Below are 18,837 nucleotides of genomic sequence, written 5' to 3'. Positions count from 1 at the left end.
AGGAGAGGCTCCTGAACCCACGGTTCTTGCAAATACTGGAACAGCACAACCCTGCAGCTCAGTGGAGCTGTCCAGGGTCCTGAAGAGGGTCTCGGGGCTAGATGCTCTTGACAGAATGGGATTGAGTACAGTACATGGTGTTGGTGATGAAACTCCCTTGGAAGGAGTTCAAAAAGCCAATAGCCTACCTAAAGACCTTGTGAAAAATGAGGAACAGTGATGAAAGGCCTAGAGTGTGAAGTTCTTAAGGCCAGGGCCAGAGTTTCTCCATCTCTCAAATCCACAGTTTATCACATGGTAGGAACTTAATACATGTGTGAAGGAGTGACCCACAGCAAATATTTAGGAGGGACATCAAAGTGAGACCTGATTTCAGTTTGAGCTCATAAGGAGCACTGTGGCCATGGAAGACTCTTGGGGTTAGGAGCCCCAGACCATTGGTTTCACGTCCCAGTTCATCCACCGAGTGGCTTTGGGTCTTGATGGCATCACCGTACCCATCTTATCCTCTTCTGTTTTCCTGGCTTGGAAATCATCATTGACGTCACCTCCTACATTAACGTGCCATGCGAGTTAAACGGGTATTGTAGGAAGCACTGCTCTAGGAAGCCTTATTAAGCCCAATACAGAGATCAGTTGTTATTTCTGGCTTTTCTGAATCCCCAGCAGCACCTGGCCCAGGGCCTTCTGCAGAGCAGTGGCTCTCATTAGATTGAATGAGAGTGAAAGCCTGGCTTCAGCAGCTTCTGTTGAGAAGGGAAAACTTTGAGTTTGTGACAAGCAATCCCAGAGAGTGGAAAGTGCATCCCATTATCTAAGTGGAAGCGGCACGCAGCCTTCTGCACCTGGATGCTAGGAGTCATTGAGGAGGCCTGCATCTTTCATCCTTTCCCCAAGATGGAACGGGTTGTGGCAGTTGTATCAATGTTTGATTGAATGTAATAAAGAAGGACCAGCTGGCAGATCAAATGAGAGACATGTCTTGATGCTTCATGAAAACTCACCTCTGCAGGGGCTTCCCTTGAAGTGTGCCCCTGATCTCACTGGAATAACCCTTGTGAGAAAGGGATATTTAAACCTTTGGTTACCATAGTTGGTACAGTAACATGCTTGTTTTAATGGTGTTATTAAGAGAAAAGACCTTAAACCTCAATACAGTTCTGTCACTTAATAGTTATGCAAAATGTGGCAATAATAGCTGCTTGTATGACAGTCATATTATTGAGTCTATAGACTCGCTTCCCAGGTGGCTCAGGGGGTAAAGAATCCCCTGCTTGCCAATGCAGGAGACATAGGAGACACAGGTTCAATCCCTGGGTCGGGAAGATCCCCTGGAGATGGAAATGGCCCACTCCAGTATTCTTGCCTGGGAAGTCCTTTGGGCAGGGGAGCTCACAGGCTACGGTCCATAAGGCTGCAAAGAGTTGGACATGACTGAGTGAACAACAACAACATATTATTGAAAATGAGGAAATTGAAGTGCAGAGAGGGAGTTGTTGGCCCCAATTCACTGATAAAGTTGGTGATAGGGTCTCAGAGCTGAAGGCTTCATTTTCCAATCCACATTTCATGCCGTATTCTAGGCGACGTCATTATGCATGTGAGTATAAACCAGGGTGCTGTCAGGAGACCCGGGTGGGTGTCAGGGCCTTTGCACCCGTTCCTCGCTTTGTCCTCATGGCCACTCAGTAGAAGGTATATTATCCTCGCTTTGGACATGAGCTGACTGAGGTTCAAGGACGCCCAGTGTACTTGTCTGAGATCAGGCAGGAGATACACAGTGAGGGGTTAGAGGGCAAGATTTTAGTCCGTTCAGTATGACCCCTTCCTGTGCCAGTTTTCCTTGCTTAGTGGAAATTGATCTTCCTTAGACAATTTTATTTATTTATCCAGACAATCAGTTTGGATATCACTGCGGATGGAGGGTCAGATAACCCAAGCCCATCCTTGCCCAGTCAGCAAGATACAGCAACAAAGGCACCAGGCTTAGAGCTAAAGACACTTGGGTTCCGGGTGCTCTCTTGTGTGTACTCGATACAGAGCACCGAGGCCGGGCATTTGGTCCTTACTGTGCTTGTCTTCAGAGAATGAACGATGGTGCCTATGCCTTGCTTGTCAATCACACTTAATTACATCGGATAGGTGCACATGTTTAAGTGTTAGAGACTTGACAGAATTAGATGGTTATTGTTTTATTTTTTTTTCCCCTCCTGACCTCCCAGGTTCCCCATTTGAACAGGGTGGTATTTTCCTATCAAATGAGAGTGTCCGGACAAAGTATGTCCTGTGGTGTTGACTGTGTGTGTTTGCCATGATCCATCTCTGTTGTTTTTTTCCCCTTTCTCTTCCTCCTAAAGGGTCTGATGGGTCCAGAAGGCAAGGATGGACCTCCTGGTTTGCAAGGTCTCCGAGTAAGTAAACCGTGTTTCTTTCCTGGTGTCCCAACTCAGCCACACCACACTCCCCATTTTAGCTGCTCACACAGAGGAGATAGTGCCGGTCTCCTGAGCTTGAGATGAATGCTGGAAGCAGATTGAAGGGTTAGCTGAGTTTGGCAGTGGCTGAGGATGGGCAGCCTCGAGCTGGGTCCTGGCTTATCTCCTGCAGACGAGTGTGTGGTTTTCCATGAGTTGTGTACATAGAAACTTACATCTCTGTGTGATCAGGGGACACTCAGTCCTGAGAGTACTGACCCAAGCTGGGGGCCAGCCAGGGCCTCCTGAAAGAGGTGATGTTTGAGCTAAGCCTTGAGGAGAAAATAAGGAAAAATAGCCATGAGATAATAGAGGTCTGCCGATAGGCTCTCAGCTACTCTTGAGTGAAGAATCCGTATCGTTTTTGAATCTCATAATTTCTTAGGAGCATGTCATTTAACCTGATGGAGCCCCCTTTTCTTTTTGTCCAGATTGTGCACACCTTACGGTTTGACTCCTGTGTTGTAGGATAGAGGGTGTTGTGCCACACTGGAGCTGGCTGCCCACCTTGGTGCCCCCCACCACCACAGACTAGGGCTAACCTTCAGCTCTGGGTCCTCAGTTCCCAGCAGGGGACCTCATGCAGAGTGAACACTCAGCTCACATTTCTTGACCTCTGGCTCTAATCTTGTAGCATCACGGTTTTTAAAAAAATTATTTTATACAAGTCCGGTTGATACACAATGTTGTGTTAGTTTCTGCTATACAGCAAAGTGACTCAAACATACACATACGTCCACTCTTTTTTAATATTCTGTTCCATTATGGCTTATCCCAGGCTGTTGGGTATAGGTCCCTGTGCTATGCGGTAGGGCCTTCTGTTTATCCGTCCTGTATGTTTATTAGCAGTTTGCATCTGCTAATCCCAGACTTTCACTCCTCCGCTCCCCTCACCCCTTGGCAACCACAATGTCTAAACGTCTGTGAGTCTGTTTTGTAGCCGCTTTATTTGTGTCATGCTTTAGATGCCACGTGTAAATGACATGAAGTGGGGCTTGTCCTTCTCTGACTTCCTTCACTTGGCACCATCATCTCTAGGCATTGTTGCATTCTCTTTTGTACTGGAGTCACAGGGCAGCGTGGCAAAGAGTGTTAATAGAGCATGTGCCAGGGGCCCAAAGGAGGGTGCCTGTCTCATCCTGCATCTGCGGGTGAGCAGGGGGTGATGACCACGCATGTCCTTGGGAACCCTGGCTCTACAGCATCACTGATGATCTCCTGACTCAAGTTGTTCCCTCCCATGGGTGCTGCTCATCGGCGGCCGATCCTGTGGACACGCGGGAGAGACGGCGGCCGATGTCGGTGTGGCTGGGGCACGGTCTCCTGTTGCGCCGCCTCTGGCTGAGTCAGGAGGGCCTGAGACAGGGTGACGACTCACTCACAGCCTTATCCTTCCTCTTGCCGTGGGTGGCCTGCCTTGTCAGTGTCCATTGAAATGTTGGTCTAAAGAGCTCCTGGTTTCAGCGCTCAGGCTGCGATGGGGGAAGAGATGAGACAGTGATGAGTCCAGGGACCTGGGAACTGAGACCCTGAGACTAAAACATGGGTTGAGGAAAGGGATCCAGGCCCTTTACTTTAGAGATTACCAACAGGCAGACAGCATAATTCCCGGCGAGGCGAACGCCTTCATTTTGGACAAAGCTGCTGTTTTTCCACAATGAGGACATGAAAGGGAGGGGAGGTCGCAGCGAGGCACCCCCTTCCCCATCTGCGTCTCCACCCCGTCTCATCCTGCTGCCCCCACCGGTGGAGGCGGGGGTTGGGCACTCACTGCCTGGCTGGGTTCCCGCCTTAGACGGAGGCAGAGGAGGCGCTCAGTCTGTCCCACCCTGTCCTGCTCCAGCTGTGTCCACGCATCCATGCTCCAGGTCTGGGTCTGCATTTCTCCTCTGTGGATAGGTTCATCAGTCCCAGGACACGAGGAGAAAGTAGCATGCACGTGTGTTCACTATCATGTGTAAAGGAGAAGAGTAGCAGGAAGCTGTTAACACAGCTCCCTGATAACACCAGGAGCCCAGCCTGGTGCCCTGTGATGACCTAAAGAGGTGCAATGGGAGGAGACGGAGGCTCAAAAATTTATTTTTATATATTTTTATAAATTTATAAAAATAAATTTATATTTATAAATATAAATTTGTATTTATATATATATACATTATATATAGAGTTATGACTGATCCGCATTAATATACAGCAGAGACCACCACAACATTTTAAGGCTATCCTCGATTTAAAAACAAAGAAATGATTGGCCATTAGAGCAGACTGTTAAAACCAGTGATGAATGCAAAGATCAAGTCTTTTTTAGGGATCTGAACAGATACCCTCTTTTGAATGTCATGTTTTCTAAGTTAGCGGACCTGTATATTTTAATAAAGAATACTATGCTGTCAGAAAAAGAAAAAGGAGGTGCTCAAGCCTGTCTGAGGTTCTGATTTCCTCGTGCTCGTCTGAGCGAGGCACTGGGGAGAGGGCGGTCGGGAGCACTCTTAGCTGGAGCTGGCAGCGCTGCAGAGCATCTGAGCCCAGAGCGTTCCAGAGTGGAGGCAGCCTGGCTCCAAGCCACGGAGGCAGTTGGACACACGAGAGCGTCCACGAGGCTAAGTTTTCCCCCAAGAATATCCTCTTGCGCCCTGATCATCCATCTCAGAATAGACATCCTGTCACTCTCACACCAGCCTGTTTTAATTTGCTGTAGAGAACTTGTGTTTTTCTTACTTGAGAATCCATTTGTTTTTTGTTTTTCTTAACTAAAATGTTAGTCCGTGAGAACATTATTTTTGTATTTTTAGCACTTAGAGGAGTGCCTCACATTTATAAAATTATGAAAATAAAAGCATATATAAGTGCATAAAATATGCCTAAATGTATAATGTCATCAGAAGATGAAATTTATAGATGCTTGCTCCTTGGAAAGAAAGCTGTGACGAACCTAGACGGTGTAATAAAGAGCAGAGACATCACCTTGCCAACAAAGGTCCATCTAGTCAAAGCTATGATTTTTTTCAGTAGTCATGTATGGATGTGAGAGTTGGACTATAAAGAAGGCTGAGTGCTCAAGAATTGATGCTTTTGAACTGTGGTGTTGGAGAAGACTCTTGAGAGTCCCTTGGACTGCAAGGAGATCCAACCGGTCCATCCTAAAGGAAATCAACCCTGAATATTCACTGAAACACCTGATGCCGAAGCTGAAACTCCAACACTTTGGCCACCTGATGTGAAGAGTCACCTCATTTGAAAAGACTCTGATGCTGGGAAAGAGTGAGGGCAGAAGGAGAAGGGGGTGGCAGAGAATCAGGTGGTTGGCTGGCATCACCGATACAATGGACGTGAATCTGAGCAAACTCCGGGAGAGAGTGGAGGACAGGGGATCCTGACAGGTTGCAGTTCATGGGATCACAAAGAGTCGGACACGACGTAGCAACTCAACAGCAACATAATGTCACTAGTGAGCATCAGACACAATTAAGGTTGCAAGAGTGAAAGGCTCATGGGTCACGCGTGAGTGCTGCAGTTGGGCGGCTGACACACCCAGCTGGTGTGGGCAGAACTGGACCCAGGACGAGCCATCTAGCCATCTGGGTTCTGACCTTCCACAGGGAATTCCAGCTCTTTTTTTTTTAATCACTTTTACCACCTGTACCCATTTCACCCACCATCTACCCTCTCTCCTCTGACAGCCACCAATCTGTTCTCTATACCTATGAGTTCAATTTTGTTTTAGATTCTGTATTATAGGTGAGATTGTAAGGTACTTGTCTTTTTCTGTCTGATGTATTTCACTTGGCATAGTGCCCTCAGGATTCATCCATGTTGTTGCAAATAGCATGGTTTCCGTCTTTTTATGATACTGTTCTATTGCGTGTGTAATACCATGATACTATTCTTTGTCCATTGTTACATCCTTGGGCATGTAGGGACCTTCTGTGTCCTGGCCATTGTAAATAATGCTGCATTGAACATGAGGGTGCATATATCTTTTCAAGTTAGTGTTTCATTTCCTTGGGATAAATACTCAGAATTGGGGTTGCTGGATCGTGGATTGGTTCTTCTTCTTTTTTTTTTGCAACCTCCATATTGTTTTCCACAGAGGCTGAACCAATTTACATTCCCACCAGCAGCGGGCTTCCCTTTTCTCCACACCCTTGCCAGCACTTGTTATTCTTTATCTTTTTGGTAATAGCCATTCTTACACGTGTGATGTTGCATCTAAATTGTGGCTTTGATTTGCGCCTCCCTGATGGTTACGGATGTTGAGCGCCTTTCTATGTACCCGTTAGTCATCTGTGTGTCTAGAATGTCCAGTTTTAAAGAAGAAAACTTGGTTCCTTCTGTACCTTTTACTTAGCTTTTATCTTGCTCTGTGGTCCTAGCCCCATCTGAAATAGCCTAGGTATCTTCTTTCCCCTTTGGACAAAAACAAGGGTGGTGGGAGGGAAGATTTTCTTAATAGAATTCCCTGTTGCCAGGCATTTAAACAATGTCAAATTTGAAATGGCTTAACTAGAGACTTGTCATGGTGGAGGGAGTCTCTGAGATTGATAGTGAGAAATTTAATGTCCAGAAATTCCCTGCTCAGGTCAGGGTCACTCAGGGCTCTGTCACTGCTCCTCCCACAAGCTGGGGACAGTCTCTTTGGTTCCTTTGATCATTTTATCAATATTTTCTGGCTTCTTTCCTCTCTTACCAAGAGGTGAGACCTGAAGAAGTGACACTATCAAGTGTGATGCTCTCTTTCTTACTAGAGATAGAGTGATCCCCAAGTGTCTTGTGGTGGGTCTGATTGTGCCAGTTGCTTTGAAAACAATTTTAAAAACAGAATCGATCCATACATGTGTAGAACTCTAGTATAAGATAGGAAGGAGGTGACATTGGTTGAGTCATTGCATAGCAGGCATTTAGCTGTTTGTTCATTTGTTGTTTTCTGAACACATGTTTTGCACTTAATTCTCACAAAGATCCTATGAGGTCTGGCAGTTTCAATCCCATTCTGCAAATGAGGAAACCAAGACGTGAAGGTGTAGATTGGATTACCCAGCAGCACACAAATTGTAAATGAGGAGGCAGGGATTTGAACTCAGGTCATCCTGGATCCAAACCGTTCCTGCCGTTGCTTTAGGATGGGGTGTGAATGTGTGTGTGTCCACATACACACCAGAATTCTAAGCTGGACATTAATAGGCCTTTCAGTGGAAGCTTTGGAGAGATGTGGGACCTTTTAGTGGACTTCCCTGGTGGCTCAGATGGTAAAGAATCTGCCTGCAATGCAGGAGACCCAGGTTCAATCCCTGGGTGGGAAAGATCCCCTGGAGAAGGGAATGGCAACCCACTGCAGTGTTGTTGCCTGGAGAATCCCATGGACGGAGAAGCCTAGCAGGCTACAGTCCATGGGGTCACAGACCTCTTAGTAGCTGATAGCACCTGGACCTCTTAGTAGCTGGCAGCACCTGTTCTGGCGGATGCACTGAGCACCCATCACTTGCATCTCTGACCGCTGCCCTTGGAGCCAATGGTCTTATGTGGCTGAATGTAGTCAGGCCCATCAGCTCCAATTTCTGATAGATCTAAGAGAGAGAAGCACAAGAAGTCTTTTGTCAGTGGCAGCCTGGGTTGAACTTGTTTTTACTTTTCAATTTTTAAAGCCTTTTTTTCTTGCCTTTCCCTGACCTACCAGATGGTAACAGCATCGTTTAGATCACAGGCTACTGTTTGATTCCTGTCATGGCACGGAGCCAGGTTTATTTCAGGACACTCTAGGTTTTCCCTGAGCACCTGGATTCAGCTCTCACCAGTAGAAAATAATCATGTTTGACATTTGGAGGCACGGAGAACAGAAACTGAGCAAAAAGGACCATACGGCTCAGATTAGAATCACTTGCACAAGCAGTCTTTTTATCTGATAATGGTCCCTCATGTGGCCGTGTTATCTCATCCTGCCTGGGAAGGAGATGCTCTTTTGAATTTATTGACTTCTTTCTTCCACGGGCAGACAGGCGGCCTTGGAAATAGTGGTCTTGCTCAGCATCCAGACACCCAGAATAGCTTGAGAACTCTGCCCTCGTTGATAAACCGCAGACATTTATCCAAACAATGTGTTGGGTGGCAATTTAAAAGAGAAGAAAAAATGACAGGGAATAGGCCTGTTGTGAATAAATGGTTCTTTATTGATGCGTAGCTTGCACTGGCCAGCACGTCTCAAATCCCCACACCCAAGTATAGGTTCAGAGTGCAGAGTTGCTGCTACGTCCACCACCACTAGGGGGGCTGCCTCCACCAGTAACTTACCATTAACACCAATAACAGAGTCACCATCACCACCACCATTGCCATCGACACCAATAACAGTAACATTGTCACCACCATCAATACCAATGATAGGATCATCATCACCACCGTCATTACCATCAACACCAATAACAGTACCACCGTCACCACCACCATTACCACCGACACCGATAACAGTATCATTGTCACCACCATCAATATCAAGAGTATCATCATCACCACCCTCATTACCATCGACACCAATAACAGTATCGTCACCACCACCGTTTCCAGCACCACCATCATCAGCATTACCACCACCATCACCCCCACCATCACGACCACCATCATTCCCGCCGTCTCCACCCTCATCACCTCTACCATCAACACCATCACCGGCATATTCACCACCATCACAGTCACTGCCATCACCATGACCACCGTCATCACCAGCACCCCCACCATCACCACCGTGTACTTAATGTCAGATCCTGTGCTGCACACTCTGTGGACATTATCTTATTTAGTCTTTGCAGCGCTCTTCAGAGGTAGTGGTTTTGAAGCTGGACCGCTTGACACGTCGTCTCTCACCCACTTAAGGACTCCAAAGGGCCAGAATTCTGCTATTAGCATTTCTTCTTCATCAGAGTCACCGTCATCTTCCTTCTCATCCTCATAACTATCTATTATATTTGCATGATGCTCTGTTATGCTTTTTAAATCATTTTCTCAAATATTGAATTATTTCTTCTACTATTGTCTTTCACATAATTGCAATAATTATAATTTTCTGCATGAAGAAACTAAGACTCAGCAAGTTAAATGGTTTGCCTGTCCTCATCTACGTTAGGTTTAGAACTCTTTTTCTTACAATATTGCAGAGGAACGGGGTTGGGAAAAGAAAAGATCAAAGACCTCTTTGATTGCAGTGAGTGGCCGAGTTCTCATAGCCGCTTACTCAGAGCTCCATGCCCCACCCCTGGTGATTCTAACTCATGAGTTCTTGAATGACACCTGGGAATCTGTCTCAAATATGTTTTTGCCCTATTTTGCCAATATTTCTCATTATTGCTGGGACTTCATGAAAGAGGAGATAGTAGAGTGGGGTAGGACTTTGACAAGTTGAGATGGAGCATCTCTATCCTACAGATAGAGGTGGCTTGGCAGGCCAAGTCCTTGGGGCCAAGCTAAGCAGCCGACATGAGCTGTGGCTTAGGGCTGGGAGCAGGGCCACCGGACGCCAGACTGAAAGGGCAGGTCAGAGGGCTGGGCTGGCACAGTCCGCGGTCATAAAGACACCTTTCCTCTGGGGGTGGGCAGTGCGTGGGGACAAACACGAGTGTGCAGGGGCAGAGGGGGAGGGGCCAGAGTTTAAGGAAGAGGGGAGACGCTGACGTCATCCAGCTTCTGTAATCCAACAGACTGTTAAAGACGCTTCATCACAATGATCTCATTGTCAGAGCCCTGGGAAGGCCCTGCACACACAGCTCTGGGGCCAGATCTTAACCTCATCAGGTTCTAGCTGGGTCCCCGGTGAGACTTGACTCTGAACCTCAGTGTCCCCACCTCCCAGTAGGACTGAGAGTGCCTGCATCCCGGAGCGAGGGGATTCCTGCAGAGTGGAGACACAAGGAAAATACGGGAAACCCCCGAAGAGGGTTTGACACAGAGGAGGTGCTCGAGGAATGTGGTTCTGATTCAGAGTCATGCCTTCCTTTTCATTTCTCGTTGCAATGCTCTGACCTTGTGAGGATAACTGTAAGGAAGAAAGCAGACGAGCAGGCCTTCCATTGTCCATGTACACATATGATAGGGTACATGCTGTGTGTCGTGAGGACTCGCCAGCACGCACCTCACCCCTGTCCAGACGGGTAGACTCTGAGGCTTAGTGATCACACCCACCCCCAAGGGATGACCAGCTGGGGTCATGCAGAGTAGCATGGATCCTGACGGCAGAAGCACAGAAATGGTCCATGTGACCTGCCTGCCCAGAGTCGAGATGCATCACCTTTCATCCTTGTGCTGAAAGGTCTGTAGCTGTGAGAGAGAATGGAGGTGCTCCCCACATGCTGACCCAAGAGGCATCTGGGTTAAATCCTCAAGTGAAATCAAGTGGAGTTTATCAGTGGATTGAATGTTATGCCATAGTTTCTAAGGAAAAAAAGGGATAGAGGGGGAGAATGTGTGTGCATGTGTGGGCGCATTTGTGTGTGTGTGTGTGTGTGTGCACCTGTGCAAAGCTTGCCTAAACATAAAATGCCTCTGGAAAGCAACCAACATCTGGTAGGATTAGTTGTTGTCAAGGAAAGGGAATGAGTGTCATGGGGACAGGACAAGGGCATTTTTCTCAGGTAAACCCTGCAGTACTTTTTAAAATGTGGGGCCATGTGTTTCCAAAGTCATCTGCATTGCAGCGCTGACATCCAGAGGGGAGGCTCCCCTACCCCGACCCCACACTGCCTCCCTGCAGGGTGTCTCGAGGCGGATAGTCTGTTATCAGGGGGGTTCCTCCAGACGTGTCATTAGACGGGCTCTGGGCTCGGGCTGCCTGTTAATCCTGGCTTCTTCTTTTTGTCCTCAGGGAAAGAGAGGTGAGGCGGGTCCTCCTGGAGTCCCTGGCTTGCTGGGGCAGCAGGTAACTACTGTCTTCCTATCCTCTTCCTTAGCCACACTGCTTTCTCTGATTAAGGAAATGACAGGGTAGCAGTTCTCAGGTTGTAACCAGACTCTTGCATGAGTCTGAGCAATACTCATCAGAGCATTAAAAACAATGTGCAGCGGGTCCCTCGCCCTCCCTGCCTCCCACCTCAGTGCTGGGAGAATGGCTATTCAGTCTCCTGGGGCGTGGGGATTCGGCCTGAAGGAGAGCAGACCTCCTCCCCCGGCCCCAGGCTGGTCCAGCTCCCCACTCCCCCTCGGTCTCACGTGTGCCACCCCTGTGGTCCCCCGTGGATCCCTTTAGCCGCCCCGGCAGGTGGGCAGGCTCAGTCACCCTCCCCATTTCAGACCAGGTGGGGGTGGGACTCCCCAATACACAGACTCGCTCGGGGTCACCTGCTGTTCAGGAGGGCCCTGCCACTATCCCAGGCCACCTGGGCCCTGACCCCTCTCAGTCCCCCTTTTCTATAAATTCAGAGTCACTGTGACACCCTCACCCCCCTCCCAACACACACACTTCAGTGTGGCCAGAACAGGCACTCAGCACTGGTGGTGATCACACCCCACTTTGTGATCTCTTTGCTAATTGCACCAAAGCTCGCCACCAACCCCAAGCCCCAGCCTTCCTGGAATCAGGGTTGGTAAATTCCCGGAAAGCATTGAGGGCGGTCACAGTTAGGGAGGTGGAGATTAGGAGCTTAGGGTCCCAGCCGTGGCCACTTGCTGGCTGCGGCATCTTGAACAAGTCCCTTTACCTTCTGAACATCCGCTTCATCATTTGTCACAAATGCCAATATAAACAAAACAGGGTGATGATTTCAGCAGAAGATGTGGGGATGTGGCCCAGGTGCTGGGGTCCCAGTGAGAGCACAGGGAGCCCCGGGTGGGTTGCTGTCCCATCCTTCTGGCTTGGCCGCAGCAGGCGGGAGGGATCAATACAGGCTTGTCTGCCAGCTTCCCGCTGCAGTAAAGGCTCGGCTCTGGCGCCCACTTGTTCCTGGGCATATCTCCTCCACACCCAACTCTGTGATGGTAGCCACTGTCCTCTAACATCTGGTAGGCACCCACCCAGGGCACGCTGCTGACCACGCTTCCAAATGGGCTTTTCCCGCTCTGAATATGAAGTGTGTGCCGGGCACCCCGCACGTGAATCTCAGGCTTTATTCCAGCCCCTCACATGCCCATCAGGCTGTAACACAGGATAAGGGGCTGTAAAACCAGCCATTATTCATGGTCTTCTAAAGATTCCACACTCACTGTGACATTTTGATGTTAGTAGTGCAAGATAAAGAGTGTTTTTGCATTTGTTTTATGACCTTGTTTCTTGCGAGCAAAGCTTGTATATTTCAAAAATTCACCATAAATACAGCTCCATCAAAATACTTTAAGTTAGATTTTTTTCCCTATCACTGTTTTCTTGGCTACCCTGATAAATATATTTCTTTCTTTGGTTTTAAATTCTGAAGCCCTTTTCCCTTCAACAAAATCTTTCCTGAGTGCCAGGCCTTGAGCTGGATGCTGTAGACACAAATAGGGCAGGGATTTTGCCAGAAATGGGGCACCCTGATATACTCGGGGATCTCAGTGGTTCAGAACCAGAGGGTGTGGTGTATGATAGGTACCACCTGGCTCCCTGCATTGGATCACCACCGCACAGATGCAGAGCTGCATTCAAGCCCACCATGCCCACTCCAAGAGCAGTGTTTCCCTGCTGGACCCCTGCCCAGCTCTGTAATTCACTCTTCCTAACTTACGTGCATGCCTACCTGCCCTGGGCCTGGCCACAGTTTTGTGCTGCTTGCCATCTGTGTGTTTGCTCATCGATTCATCCAGCAGGTGTTCACCTAGCCCCCACCGTGTGCGGGTGTGGCCCTGGGAAGGGGAACCTCGCGGCCCCTGTCCAAGCCCAGAGGAGCCAGATGTGATGGAGGCAGGGAGAGGTGCCGATAGAGGGACGATCCTCTGAGCTAAGACCTGGGAGGGGCGTAGTCAGAGCTCTGGTTCTGGGGGATGGAGCGTCAGCCTCTTGGGCCCAGAGGAGGGTCCCTGAGCTGATCTGGAAAATCTGGGTTGATTCTGTCGCAGCAGAAAGGAAGTTCCTGGGCTTCCTGGTCTGATGAGAAGAAGGCTGAGGGTCCGTCCGTTCAGTTTCTGCTCCTGTCAGGCGCTCTCCCTGTGTCAGTATACAGTCGCATCTGCTCTTTACAGCCACTTGTGAGAAGGCTTATCCCGTTTCCAATCGAAAGAAATGGAGATGTGAAAATGAAAGTGTCAGTCTCTCAGTGCTGTCCGACCCTCTGCGACCCCGTGGACTGTAGCTCACCAGGCTCCTCTCTGTGGGATTCTCCAGGCAAGCATACTGGAGTGGGCAGCCCATCCCTCCTCCAGGGGATCTTCCCGACCCAGGGATCGAACCAGGGTCTCCTGCATTGCAGGTGGCTTCTTTACCATCTCAGCCAGTAGGGAAGGCCCCAACAGAAATGGAGCTTAGAGTTGAGTTAGCTTTGCTGTAACAGGAAGAGCCAGCCTCAGGCTGAGCCAGGCCCCAAGGCAGCTGGCCTTCTGGAAGATGCTTTTGGTGCCTCTTTTTTCAGGATGAAAACGGTCGTTCTGGAATGTTTTAGACTTAAGATACACATTCTAGGTGGTCGCTCCTGTGTCCTGGCAGCCTTTTAGGAAAAGTGGGAATTTGTGTCTGGTCTGGACGACTGTTTATGTGAAGGTATTGAGGCCAGCATGGCTGGCAGACCCTTGAGTGGGTGGGAACACAGCCAGGGGAGGGGCCGACCCCAGAGGACTGAGCTGGGTTTCTCAACCCAGAAACCCCCTCCCCTGAGGGGGGAGCAATCCCTGTGCCCCTGGAGCTGTGTCCTGGAGGAGGACTTACCATCATGGAGGAGGACTCACGATCACGAATAACCTCTGAAAACAAACATTTGCAAGTTGTTCAGGAAGTGTGACTAAGTGCTAATTATGCAAGGGATTTTCATGCATCTTCAGATTCCATCCAATTTCATAAATCTACTCCAGTTGGAACAAGGTGGTTATTAGGAATAGTTATTTGCTTTTCTGCTATCACTAATGCTAATTAGGTTAATTGGTTATTTACACGTCACCGCTGCAATCACTGAGCATGATGGTGTGTAGTCACCATCGTATCAAGAAGGATAAAACATGCCGTTAATAATGAGTAGACTTACTGGGTAATTGATAGAGTCATTACTCAGTTGTTTTTATTCATAATAATTAAAACGGATTTTGTTGTTAACATTTAGATCTATTGGCTAATTTGTCACTCTCTCTAATAATTAGGTGAATTGGTTATTTAGATATTGGCTTCCCTGGTGGCTCAGATGGTAAAGAATCTGCGTCCAGATGCTATAGAACCCCAGAACCCGGGGTTTTATCCCTGGGTCGGGACGATCCCTCAGAGAAAAGAATGGCATGTCACTCCTGTATTCTCGCCTAGAGAGTCCCATGGACAGAGGAACCTGGAGGGCTACAGTCCATGGGTTCTCAAAGAGTCGGGCACGACTGAGTGAGTAGCATTTTCACATTGATGATAAAAAGAGAAGAGTGTGAACTGAGCAGGTTTCACACACCTTCGTTCATCGGCTGGCATGAGGCCCCTCCTGGTTATATCATCACCCTCTGCCTCTATATTTAATCCTGCAGCCTGCACTCCCCGAGCTCCCGGGCACCTCTGCCCGGTGCCTCAAACACTCGCCAAGAACACTCAGCCGGTGTCCGCTCCACCCAGACACACTCACCCAGCTGCGTCCCCACCGCAGCGCAGGGCGCCATCACGGGTCCCTTCGTTCTGGTGAACCCGGTCTCTTGCCCCTTCGCTCCACACACCCCACCTGCTATCGAGTTTTGTCAGCTTCTCCTTCCGAATGCTATTCCAGCCGAGTCAGACTGGCTCTTGTGTTGCTTCTCCACTGCAAAAGCCAGGTCCCGGGCACTTCCCAGCAGCTCCGCCTCCCACCACTGTGTCCCCCCGCTTCCCAGAGCCCTGTCTCCCACCCCACACCCCCATTCCACTCCTTCACACTGACTGTCGGTCCTGGCAACACACAGAAGTCTGCCTGTTCTCAGGCCCTGAACCTAGGGTTCTTCCTTCTCTGGACTTCCTCAGCTCTCAGCTTAGACGTGGCCCCTACTGCAGGGCCTTCCTTGACCAGCCCCAGCCAGGATGGCCCCTCAGGTACAGGCACAATGATTTCATCACCAGGGCTTCCAGTCCCCAGAATGGTCCCTTCACTTGCTCCATTTGTTCTCTCCGTCATCCCAGCCCCCCACCAGCTTCTAAGAGTGCCGTCAAGGGAACTGGTAACTTGGTTTTACAACGAGCTTTCCGGGTGGTTCTGTGGCAGATTCAGGATCCACTGCACGTGAGGGCTGTGTGACCTCAGGAGGGGCCCTTACCCTCTCTGGGCCTCAGTTTTCCATATTGTCAAATAAGGAGGTTTAATTTTTAGTTGTTCAGTTGCTCAGTCATGTCCAACTCTTTGAGACCCCCAGGGAGCCCGCCAGGCTCCTCTGTCCATGGGGTTCTCCAGGCAAGAATACTGGAGTGGGTTGCTTTTGCCTTCTCCATTAGTTTATGGTAGAGGATCACTAAAACTCTGTCCACTCGCACAGGCTGTGAGCCTGAGACAAGCAGTCAGCAGCCCACAGGGACTTCTGTAGGACGTGGAGGAGGAAGTGGGGACAGGTTCAAACTAACGAGCTGGTCGGGAGGCTTGCTTCCCAGAGCGGCTACTTTGAAAGAGGCCAGGGTACTCCAGGGGGTGTCGCGTCACAGGAGGGATGGAAGCCAGGTGTGTCTGGTTTGCTGTTGGAGGGAGAGCTGCGTGTGGTGGGAAGGGGCCTCGGATGAGCTCCGCGGGGCTGAGGTCACTGAGAACCTCAGAGGTCAGGGAGAGGTGGGTCCTGGGAGTGCCACCTGCAGGACTGCTGCTTTGCCCGGAGGTGAGCAGAGCTGAGCTGGAGCAGACGTGGAGAGAAGTGAGGTCACCAGCCACTTTTAGTGCCTCCATCGCTCATCCCTTCGAGGGACCCTGCATGAGTACCTGCCCAGTCCCCCGTCCAGCACGGCCTGGCCACTCAGTTGCTCCAGGTCCAAGCAGATGTCTCCCAGTAAAAGTAGACGCTACCTCCCAAAGACTCGCCAGCCCTCAGCGAGCCACGCGGAAAACCAGGTCCAGGTGCCACGCAGGAAGTTGTGTTCCGTTCACGTCTACTTCGCTGCCCGTCGTTGACTCAGCAGTGCCCCCAGCGGGAGAAAAGGGAAGTGTCCGCAGCAGCGGCAACCGTGGCCATTTTTTAGTGTTTACCTCCCTCTAGTGGGGATGGAACGCTCTTCTCTGAGTGCACAGCCCTCTCCCCAGCTGTTTGCAATCAAGTTGGCTTCAAACACTGAGTGAACATCTGCTCTGTTGCAAGCCCTGGGCTTGTCGCTGTGTGATAAGAGGTGCGGGGGGCGGGGGCACAAGGGGGGACTCTGCCTTCAAGGGCCTGTGAGTCACGTGAGCACCGTCACACTGGCCTTCAGCGTGGGGGACGCAGCGGTTACTTCTGCAGAACGTTTCAGAAAGATGGAGATGGGAGGGAGGGCATGTGTGGAGAGACACCTGGACAAAGAAAGGCCAGAGGTGCGTCTCCTGGAACCTGTGTCGTGGTGAGAGCTGCTGTTTAACAGATCTGTCTGTTCACCCCAGGTGATCCGATGCTGAATAATGCTTGGGAACCACTGTTCTAGGAAATTTTTGTTAATGGGTTAACTCCATGTGTGTGTGTATTCACACACAGACATATTTATTTTAAATGCGCAAATATTTTCAATATCAGAATAGATACTACACCACTTACATGCCCATCACCCAGATAGCACACATGTTATCATGGTGTAAGTTTTACTTCAGATCTTTTCTTTCTGCTTTTGTTCCTTTTTGTTTAAAAAAAAAAAAAAGGTATTTCAATAAAACTGAAGCCCCACCTCCACCCCCATCTCTTGTGTCCCCATCCCTCTCCTCTCTCAAAGGACAGTGCCACCGGGAGGCTGCTCCACGCACGTTTGTCACCCAGGCCCCCCTCTTTCTTTTCAGGGCCCCCCAGGACCACCTGGCGTCCCAGGCCCCCCTGGACCCGGAGGCCCCCCGGTGAGACTGGTTTTGACTTTCTCTTCCCAGGGCACTTAGATGGAGGTTTCATGGCCCCGGGAGACAGGGACATCGTCGTGTGGAGCCGTCCGTTGGCTCTTTGTCCAAGAGCAGGGCAAAGGCATGAACGAGGAGGGCCCTGCCCACAGCTAGCTCTGGAGCCCCTTAGACTGGAGATAGCTCCTGAACTCATACAGCTCTGGAGCCTCTTAGACTGGAAAAAGCTCCTGAGCTCATTCAGCACGTTCGTGGCTGCTCCTAGAGAAGTATGCAGGAAGCGTGAAGTCGTCCTTCCTAGGATCTTTCAGCAGTGTGTGGGTTGGCTCCCTTCCCCCAGTTCAGGAGCAGCTAGGAAGGTTCCCGTGGGCAGAGCGGACGGTGGGGAGCAGAGAGAGGTGGTTCCTTCCACCCATCCCGCCAGGGGGGAGTGAAGGTGCTGGTGGCCCCAACTGCAGCCCAGCCCAGCCCCGCTCTGGCCAGCCTGGGAGGTGTGTCGACCCCTCTGTTCACCGTGGCCCACACCACAGATGGCCAGATGCCCCCGAGGGGTGTCCACCCTGGGTGCCATCCTCAGAGCTAAAGATCCGGGCTCCTGCCAGCAAAGGCGCTGGGAGAAGGGAGCCAGTGCTCGGAAGAGGTCAGACTAACGGTTCCCCTGTGGTTCCCCTTGGCAGGGTCTGCCTGGAGAGATCGGCTTCCCGGGAAAGCCTGGGCCCCCCGGGCAGGCGGTGAGTGACCGGGGCGCCCCTCCCCGCTCTCCCCTCTCCTACCCTTCCACGTGGGAGGGGCTGGCCCTTCCGCTGGCCACCCAGGCTGCTTCCCGGTGGGTGACACTCTGTGCTCTTCCCTTCCTGTTGGGGGGACCAGGGCCCTTGGCACCCTGCCTCCTTCTCCTCCCTTCCATGGTGCCTGCCGCATGCTGTCTCTAGAGGGCCTCGCCCCGAGGCCCCCAGCCAGGCTGCGGATCAAGGCGCCCACTCCTCAGGCCACTGCCTGTGCTCTGTAACCCCGAGGCACAGTTGACAGCCCTTGGCTGTTGGAAGCATGGCTTCTCATCTGTGGGGACACCGCCAGGGGGTCATGGAAGTAATGGGCGTGGAGACGCGAGGTTCAGTCCAGGACATGGCAGGGTGGCCCTGCTTCTATGCCTGCCGTTTCCTCTTTCCCAGTTAGCAGGATCCAGGGAGCCAGGCCTTCTCAATCCTTTTAGGTCCTGAGGGTGGAGATCATCAAACCTTAACGTCTGCACAAGCAGGGTACAGATTCAAGCTGGGTGT

The 18,837-nt window shown here is 50.4% G+C and overlaps 1 protein-coding gene across 1 annotated transcript in view; it reads left to right on the top strand.

Moving 5' to 3' along the window:
• The window catches only part of COL22A1 (collagen type XXII alpha 1 chain), a 201,493-nt gene that overhangs the window by 78,410 nt on the left and 104,246 nt on the right, over nt 1-18,837 (top strand). Inside the window, exons 13-16 of the mRNA XM_045162761.1 lie at nt 2,358-2,411; nt 11,320-11,373; nt 17,507-17,560; nt 18,235-18,288. Of these exons, the coding sequence (XP_045018696.1) occupies nt 2,358-2,411; nt 11,320-11,373; nt 17,507-17,560; nt 18,235-18,288 (216 nt within the window). The remainder of the gene's footprint in view (nt 1-2,357; nt 2,412-11,319; nt 11,374-17,506; nt 17,561-18,234; nt 18,289-18,837) is intronic.

This window comes from Bubalus bubalis, chromosome 15, assembly GCF_019923935.1.
Source record: "Bubalus bubalis isolate 160015118507 breed Murrah chromosome 15, NDDB_SH_1, whole genome shotgun sequence".
Taxonomy (NCBI): domain Eukaryota; kingdom Metazoa; phylum Chordata; class Mammalia; order Artiodactyla; family Bovidae; genus Bubalus; species Bubalus bubalis.
Note: the sequence above shows the minus strand (reverse complement) of the source record. Positions and strands in the feature narration are given on the sequence as shown.